The sequence below is a fragment of the Glossina fuscipes genome, unplaced genomic scaffold, assembly GCF_014805625.2.
Source record: "Glossina fuscipes isolate IAEA_lab_2018 unplaced genomic scaffold, Yale_Gfus_2 142, whole genome shotgun sequence".
Classification (NCBI taxonomy): Eukaryota; Metazoa; Arthropoda; class Insecta; order Diptera; family Glossinidae; genus Glossina; species Glossina fuscipes.
In genome coordinates, this window is record NW_023998485.1 from 1,413,879 (window position 1) to 1,423,420 (window position 9,542).

Consider the following 9,542-nt stretch of genomic DNA (forward strand, 5'->3'; position numbering starts at 1 on the left):
AAAACATGACAAATAAACTCTAACAAATTGGTGACCGTAGATCGCCCTTTTCGAAAGCCATGCTGGTGTGGAGAAATATACGAATTAATGGCAAAGGTCAAATGCTGAGTCATAATTCACTCAAACAGCTTAGGCAAGACACTCAACTTGGCTATGCCTATGTAGTTCTTAACAAGTTGTCTACTTCCACTTTTGTGAATAGGAATAAGGAAACTACTCTTCCAACACAAAGGCAAAACACCTAAAATCAAAATCTGGTTAAAAATCTTAGAGATACCACCATATAACTCGACAGCGCAAGATTTAAATGCACATGATAGAATTCCATCAGGTTCAGGCGAACAACTATATTTTAGAGAGCTCAAGCCTTTAAAAACGTCATCTTCAGCAATAACCAAATTAGGAATTGAAACCAAGTTAGTTATAGGATATGGGTAGTTTGCGGATAAATCAGAATTAGCAGTCGAAAAGTTCCATCGGAAATACTCAGTCAACAGATTTGAGATTTCAAAATCATAATCTGGATAACTTTACTATTGCGAATGTTACATCCAAACTTTCCTGCAGAAACTTTCAAAACTGCAAAAAGTGAAATAAGCAGCAGACATCTGATGAAGCCTAGTTAATTAAATAAAATATGAAATTTCAAAATAGACGTTGTCGAGAGCTTGACGTTGGAATCTCTTTTGCTAGGAATAATGTTTTACAAATTATAACAAATGGCACTTTTGGCCACACGCATCTCACTACCAGTTGCTTTTGCAGAGGAAGGTTCATAAACCAATACCAATACCTCGTTGACAGCTATTTTTCTACAATCCGGATATATATTTTTAAAATTTAAGTCGTTTATTTTTTTCGATTCTCATCAAAATTGATTTTTGTGTTCATGGAAAAATACACAATTGTGTAGCGTATTTCGCGCATTACGTAGAATTTGTGATGAACATGATCGACCCGCACAACTCACTATGCTTCATGTAAATCAAGAATTCGGATCAATTGGTAGCGTAAAAAATTGCCATTACAATCAACGCCAATGGAGTACGCTTTAAAAGCATGATTACTGTTTTTGTTTTAGTCTGAATTAGATGATTTCGACTTGAACGATATTCAGTTCTAACAAGACGGTCTGGTGATGCAATCAAATCTATTGAGAGAAAAATTCAACTTCAAGGCCTATATTTCATAAATGAATTGATCAAAAGTTATAACTTGACTGGACTTTTTCTTTAGGGTCACCCTCCTCAATGAACTTAATATAACATTATTCGCCTTATTGATTAACTAACTGCAAAATTGTATGGAAAGGCTAAAGATTGGTATTTCCGTATCAAATTTTTACAAAAATCCAAAGGCGGTTATTTACATTAAATAATTTTTAAATAAAAATGTCACGAAGTGATACAGAAAAAAGAAAAAATCTCATATTGACATACAGCTCTTATGTGGTCCTTTTGTTTATGCGAAGAAGGAAATGGTTTTTTCTAAACTTTGTTGTCTTTTTTAGTTGAATTTAGAATTAAGGTTAATATTCGTTATATTGCTACAATCAGAAAATGTTATGCTTCGGTCTAAATAATAATAAGAATAAATTTTTTTTTTCAGATGAAGATTCCAATTTTCCGGCTAGTGAGTTAAATACTCACGGACCTACAGTACAGGGTTGGCGTAGCGCTCTCGGCAGTTCTTTGATACCACACGATATAATCTTAAGATTTCAGACGCCAGCCAAAGTATGCCGAATACAACTGCTAGCCCATCAATATCTAATACGTAAGCCTTTCAAAAAACAGAGAACAAAATTTGCGATTTACATTTAATTTGTTTTTAAATCCCCAAGCTGAGAAGGTCGAATTGTGGCTACATTATTCACCGAAAAGTATACCAAGTACTCCATCATCGCAATGTTTTGATTTTTTGGGCTTTGTTGCTTTAGCCGATAACGCGGCCACTAATTATAAATCCCGCGAACTGCAAAGTGTTGCGGTTAATCCTCGCAAAGGTACCCATTTGAAGCTTCGACTGAGTGGACCTCATGTGAATATCCACAATACTGAAGGACAGATTGCTTTAATAGCCGTCAACGTTTTAGGTGAAGATTTGGTATCTTCAAGTAACAGCCGAGAAAATGAGGAAGAGCAAAGTGTAGCAGATGTTGATGGTGGGGATGGTAGTTCTGCTGTTTCTGAGCCAATTCTGTTGTCGATGTGTGATGATTTATTGTTTTCAATGTATGTAGAAGAGTCCATTGCAGAAATAGTACGTGAAATGGAGGAACGCAAAGCAAAGGCTGTAATAACGGAGCGTTTCGAATACGCTCGCAAGTTGAAATTGTGTATGAGTGCTTTACGCACAGCTGGTGAACGATTAGGGCGCTACGCTTTGGCAAAAAGGCAGGCAGTGCAACAGGAAGATTTCACTACCGCTAAATTGCGTAAAGAACAAATCGAAATGTACAAAAGTGCCGTTTTTAAATATCTTATGTGCGAAGATTTACTGGAGAAAAATTGCGAACCATTGCCCTCAAATGATATGACTTGTGAAGTATATGCCTCAAAGCTAAATTTACCGCCAGCGCCTAGTTTGCAAGAAGTAGCTCAAGCCTTGTCAGAGGCTCACTTATCCGCCACCATGAGTCCCAAAAGTTTTTATGATGATAAATCCTCAACAGATGGTGGCAGTTCTACGGGAGCCGGTAATATTTCTTATTTGGCTGCTAATCATTCGCGTAGTCTAAGCGACCAAATGTGCACTCTATCCGTAGCCGCTTTACGGAAATCGCATGATGATATACCCATGTCTCCTAAACCAAACGTGCGTCGTAGTCCCAGCCGTCATAGCTCTCCTATGTCCAGCCACCAAGGTTCATTGAGGAGACGAAATAAAAGTGCTCCTCGAAATTCCTACGAAGAGTATGAAGATCGCGCTATACCCACCTTAAGGCAGTAAGTATTGCTGCTTTGCAGTGCATCTTACGTCTAGAGTTTAGTGTGTGTTAATGTTTTTTCTGACAATTCTCTACATCATATATAGTCTGATGTTTAGATTTCTCCGGATACTCGAAAGAATAATCAACACTATGCATATATTTACCTTTGGATATCTATATATGTTATAAACGCATATTATATTTTTTAATGCATGACAAATCGTTATAGATTCAGTTATGTTAACTTTAGTTTTCTTATTGTTTTTCGGTTGTTTTTCACTTCCACTCACGTACTCACTCACTATCAACAATTTGATGTTTAAATGTATAAAAAATAAACAAAAAATATCTGTAAAATAAAAACAAAAAAAAAAACTATGTGCAGTTCCAATACTAATGAATTTTTAAGAGAGTGTCAAGGTACAGCTCTGCTGGAAGCCGATCCTAATCGGGGCCGTTCACGTCTTAATGATCGTGAACGTCGTCAAGCGGCTTTACCTATAATAGTTTTCGGTAATGATTTGGTAAGTAAGAATAATGGATCTGTGCAAAAGGAAGTGGTTTCTACTTGTCTCCTCCTATTTTATAAGAGGGAATGTAAAATGCAAAATGTTAGTGGCACGTAATACGTGCGCTTCTAATTAAAAGAAATGTAAGGAAGTCGGGTTAATCAAAATTATTGTCGACAACGTTTAGTTACCCAGCTATATAATGAAAATAATTACATATGTGCAGCGTGGGAAGTTAGAAGTAATGAAACATTAGTGAACTGACTGGAAATGAATATAGGCAATCATTAATACATAGATGAAAAAGTTCAAGATTTCAATGCAAGAAATACCAAAATTTTTATACTTCAGTACCCTTACTATTGGCGTAAAACGACATCGTTGAAATATAATTCTGTTACAAGAGCATATAAGAGTTCCTCTTCAACCTTGTGTTGACTATTATGCAAGAAACCAATGCCTTAATTATTTTTAAATTTACCTTAACTCTTAATAACATATCCACTTTAACAGGTTGAACAATATTACTCAAGACAATTTCAAGATCGTGAAGATGGTTTAATACGTTTGCGAAATTTCTTAAAGGGTCATGAGACGGAAATAGCAAATCAACCAAATTCGAATAATGAAAACACAGCTGGTCCAAACAAGGTTGCGAGAAGCGCTGCCTTTCTATTACATCGAGCGGTACGAGATGCTGTTTATTCAGTGTTCAACCAAGCCACAGAAACTGTACGTGTATTATTTTTGGAATACGTGCCCACTAGAGTTTCTACAAGTGAAGTGGCGCGTTGCGTGGATCGTTTACTGCCAGAGTTGTTAGCAAAATCCGGAGACCCTTCGGCTCGAATTCATACCCTCGCACAACATACTATTTTGAGCATAGCCTCGTGTTCTGACGTAGCCGAACAACACTTGGTTGCCCCGGCTTTATCTAGGACCGTTAGTTCGGGTACACATCCTCGTTTAGCTTTAAGTCGTATGCAAATGTTGGAACAACTAATTTTAAGCCAAGGCATTAGTACTGATAAACACAGCGGGCTAACATGTCGTGTGCTTTCGGAATGCGGTTGTTCAGGTTTGCACCATCCAGCGGAACCTGTTCGTAAAGTGGCTGAACGTATACTGTTGCTAGTATATAAAGTGAACCCACGCTTAGTGCGCAAACAGTTGCCGCCAGATGATGATATAACGCGCCGTAATTTATTATATCGTCAGCTGTTTACGGAATTTGATAAATTGGATTTGGAACGTAAGCAGGAAATGATGCTGGAAGCTAATAAGTATTAAGAATTTAAACGAGACAAGTGGTATTCAATTCAAGCCATTTATTTTTTTTCCTGTAGTGGCACAACTGGAGAGCTGCAACTAGTCGGAACATCGAGTGGCAATTCTGGAGGTGGTATAGGCAGTCGTAGTAGTCCTTATGGCACAAAGTCTCCTGATTCGCAATCAAGTCCGATGAGGCGCTCTGAGACTCGCATATTGAAAAGCAAAAGTGGACAATCTTTAGTAGGCAATGTGAATCCCCACTGCGGTAATGGTTTCACCTCTACTGCTCGTGATATGCACAGTAAACACAATGGCAAACAACAGTATAATGAACAAGTTAAACGTTCTATGATATCAGCTTGCAGTTCTAGAAAGGGTTCCAATTCGAATTCAAATTCGGAATCTTTCGATGAAGCTTCTGATATTATGTAAGAAAATGAAAAAGGAAATAAGAAAGAAGAAAAATTAATATAAGATTTCAATTCTGCTTTGCAAACAGACGTTGTCCATTTTGTGATTGGTCCTGCCAAAATGGAGATCAATCACAATTGGACCGACACTATTGGAAGACTTGCCCTTTTCTAACAAAATGCCCGCAGTGCAGTCAAGTCTTGGAAGTAGCTGCTTTAAATTACCATTTGACAAGTAAGTAAAATTGCAGGGTGAATTTGAAATCTTTTAAGCTTTAGCACTTTTTTAGAAGAATGTGAAGCCAAGGACAACTATATAATGTGTGAACGCTGTACGGAATCAGTGCATAAGCAACTTTATGATTTACATCAAATGGAAGACTACTGTAGGGGTGAGTTTGAGTAGCAACTATTGAAATCTCTATTTGATTAGCAAGGATACTCTTCTTTTTCTTAATTCTATATAAATTCATACAAATCCATTTCATATGACTGATTTAATTTTTGTAGAACTGAAGACTGGTGCTGCTCGCTGCCCTCTTTGTCACGATGATGTTCACCTTCCTTTAGATGGTGGCTGGAAATTACACCTACTCAGTGCTACTGGTTGTCCCGGAAATACACGAAGACGTTTGAAAAAATCAACTTAAAGTCTGGCAATAACAAAAACGAAAGTTTGTGTTGAAATCACTTATTCTTAATGCTCATTTCATGAGATGCAAAGAATTTCGTAGATAATAATGGACGGCTTGATCTCGCGAACATTTGTATACCAAAACCTAAAAGGCCTTTTCTTGTTAAAACCGCAACCAAAGTTACATATTAATCAAAATCCGAAACAACAACAAAAAACCATTAACAACAGTAACTATTAATGTTAACCTCATTTTAAAACAATTTTTAGGAATGAACGCAGAACTCGATAAACAAGATCCTGTCATATGTTACAAATAAATAAAATTTTGTGAAATTCCTTTTTTTGGACATATATAGAGCTTCAAATAGTTGCAACAAATAATAACTGATTATAAGTACATACATAAACTTTTGCTAAACTAAAGAATTGTTTTATATGTTTTTACAATTATAAACTTCATTTTCCTTTGTTTGGGCATATACATACACAAACGAGAAAAAAGGCATAAAATCAAAAGAACAAATGGCCCTTTATGTTCCTTAATTTTTAAATATATTCCTAAGTTATACAGAGTGCAATTAATTATTTTAAAAAAATATGTAATTTTTGACAAAAGAAAAAGAAAATGATTATAATTTAATTAATTTTTTTTTAGCTAAACAATGCATATATAAAAGGTCCGTTAATTAATCACACCCATCCAATTATCATACGTTAAAATAAGAATACAAATATAAATTTTAGTTCAATTCAATAAAAGAATTATGTGAAATCAAAAATAAGTAAGTATAGATGAAAGAATACGACAGTTGCCGCTTTTCTTTTGTGGGTTGCAGTGGATGGAGTCAAAGTCAGGTCTAATAATCAGCGGACATCAAACTTATTGCTATGCTTGAAGCAATGCATCGTGACGCTATAACGGCTAAAATATGTTATATGGCATAGGCAAATACGACGTCCTACCAAAAAGTCATAAACTGAATTTTATATAAATTTTATATAAATATAGAGAAAGAAAAAGCAGGCAGTAAAGTGGCTGCTAATCAACAAGTACACACAAACCTTTTTGCCATAGTATATATTCTACATGCCTATAAAATTAGATTTACAGTTCCATAAAAAAGGTTCAACAAATATGCATCAATGGCCACATTTGCTTTATATTGTTCGTTTAACAATGTTATTAATAAAATGCAAAAATTACTTACTTAATTTCAATTCTTAAAAGGAGTAACAGATGGTTCTCGAGCACTTCTGCAATATTTGCGAGAGCGGGTTTGCATTCTTGACACAATTGAGACAACACGTCAGGAGACGTATAGACGGAACCTAGTCGGGATGGCGAACAGATGCCATCTCTGTGACCGTACGCAGGCCTTAGACAGCACAGGAGGCCCGTCCAATATAATCAACGTATATTTTCGAAGAGAATATTAAAAGTTTGCAATAATTAAACACATACAAAACTGGAACCTCCACTTTTCTGACGCATTATATTCAAAAAGTATGATAACATATTTTTGTCTAGGAAAAAGCTGGAAAAAGGAAAATAATTAATACATAATTATAAATAGCGAAGTTATTAAGCGCTGCTTACTCGAAAACCGAACTGTCATGTTGATCACCCCATATTAAAATTTCCGATATACTTCTTCTTAACGATTATACCAGCAAACCCCAATTACTCTCGGATACCGTTGTATTTTTTCTAAAATACTATATAAATATTATATAAATACGTTCCAACGACAAACGGTTTTTTGGTTTATTCCAAGCGCCACCGAACCAACTCCGACTACGAGACATTTTTTTCTCAAGTTTTTGAGCAATTTTCACTATTTTTTTTTTTTTTTTGTATTAATATCGTTTCAATTTTTCCGCCTTTCAACCACAAATGCAATTTTATAATTTTAATCCGAAAACGTTCTTCAAATTACAGCTTTTTTACTTGATTTTAATAATTGCGCTTATTCAAAAAAAAAAAATTTTTACATCTTTTCCTAAATAATTTAATATTTTTTCTTGAGAAAACAGCTGATTATGGTATTGCGCAACCAAATGGTTGTTTATAAATTAAGCGTGAAATGGAACGCAACCAAATGTTTTATAAATTAGGCGTGAAACGAGTCGTAACCAAATGGTTGTTTGTAAATTAAGCGTGAAACGGGACGCAACCAAATGGTTGTTTAGATAGACATCATAAGTTATTTATATAAATGCATACGAAAGTATCTATGCCATCTTTATCGATGGTTCCTTGTATCCGTTATTTTTCAATTTCAAACTTTATAAACTCATCACACAAATGTTTCACAGTTCCCGTTTTATTGTTAGAGCAGTATTATCAAATGTGTCATTTTCTACATATCAGGCTCGCTTTCATTAATGTGCGGCTTTTTGTTTTGTTTTTTTTCTCATTTTATTATCATTCATAACAGACGCATGCAAATTACATATATCGTTTACAGTTTTTCATATGTTTTACTTTATGTGGAATTGTTATTTCTTTTATTTTACTCGTGTATATTATGCACACATCCACGTGTATCTATTTTGCATATAAATGCAGCGGAATGTCTTCACTTTTATAGATTATCTTTAGTTATAAAAAAAACAAAAAAAAACATAAGCCCAATAAAAGAGAATTCCTTAAGCCTTTAAGGACTGACTTTAGTTTAGTAGAGTTTTATAAGACTTATAAAGGTTTTATAAAATAAAGAGAATTCTTACATTAAAATGAAAAAAAGTCATGTATTTTCCAACCGATGGTTAAGACGGTAATGAAATGGAAAACATCGTTAAGGAAACTGGATCAACAAATCATTTGAAGGATTGGACAGGAGATAGGAGGGTAAACGCAAAAGATATACTAGTAAGGCAGAAAGAAGGCTAAAAAGAATGCCAAATACAGGTGAAAACATACCATGGAGGGGATGAAGGGAGACAGATGGAAAAGGGAGAAAGAGAAAAGGAACCTTTCTTCCTTTTTACACGATTTTTTTTTTTTTTCAAGAACGGCAACTCCGTTCAAGCGCTGTGGTCATATTTTTCTCTTTGTGAAAAAATTTTTGCAATTTATTCTTCTATTTAATTTCTTTATTGCGTTATACGTTTTTAAAAGTTTTCAAACTTATTCAAATTTATTGAACTTTTTGTGTGTTTATTGCGAAAAGTGTTCATCGCGGATACCGTACGTGTTTTCCTTTAAATACATTAAAAAAAAAAAAAAAATTAAAAACATTGACATTTTATTCAGTAGTTTCCCAAACTTTTCAAATGAGTGGTTATTTCACAAATAATAAACAATAGACAACAATAAGGCATAATAGCCCCGGGGCCGCCAGATAAAAACTCGAATAGATTTCATCTATTAGGTGACACATCCCCCCAAAGAAAAAAAAGTAAAAATTCCGATTTTCCGGTGTTGCCAATCAGTGATATAACTCCTATTGATAAAAAATATATTGTTATTTCTTCAACCGATGCTAGAATAACAATTCCCCAAATTAGCCCTTTTGCTATAAAAAAAGCTCTAGATAGCACTACAACATACATCGACTCCATCTCGATTCTACGCGATGGGAATTTACTGGTCCTCGCTGGGAACCCGCGCGCAACCGAAAAACTCATAAAGACCAAATCTTTAGCTAACCTATGTGCTATTTCAGCTAAACTACATGAGAAACTTAACTCGGTTCGAGGCGTAATTTATGCCCCTTGCTTAAAGCATGTGCCGGAAGATGAAATTGTTCGCGAAATGGGCATTCAAGGAGTGACTGAAG

At 34.9% G+C, this 9,542-nt stretch overlaps 1 protein-coding gene across 4 annotated transcripts in view; it reads left to right on the top strand.

Moving 5' to 3' along the window:
• The window catches only part of LOC119641053 (centrosomal protein of 104 kDa), a 59,503-nt gene extending 53,299 nt beyond the window's left edge, over nt 1-6,204 (top strand). Inside the window, exons 2-10 of one of the 4 annotated variants that reach the window (XM_038039484.1) lie at nt 1,609-1,776; nt 1,844-2,698; nt 2,768-2,948; nt 3,318-3,456; nt 3,955-4,724; nt 4,788-5,141; nt 5,213-5,358; nt 5,414-5,515; nt 5,634-6,204. In XM_038039484.1, coding sequence (XP_037895412.1) covers nt 1,609-1,776; nt 1,844-2,698; nt 2,768-2,948; nt 3,318-3,456; nt 3,955-4,724; nt 4,788-5,141; nt 5,213-5,358; nt 5,414-5,515; nt 5,634-5,773 — 2,855 coding nt within the window. In that variant the 3' untranslated portion in view covers nt 5,774-6,204. Of the gene's footprint in view, nt 1-1,608; nt 1,777-1,843; nt 2,949-3,317; nt 3,457-3,954; nt 4,725-4,787; nt 5,142-5,212; nt 5,359-5,413; nt 5,516-5,633 lie in introns of all 4 variants that reach the window. The other 3 variants (XM_038039481.1, XM_038039482.1, XM_038039483.1) reach the window with 3 other exon arrangements.
• The last annotated feature ends 3,338 nt before the right edge of the window (nt 6,205-9,542 follow it).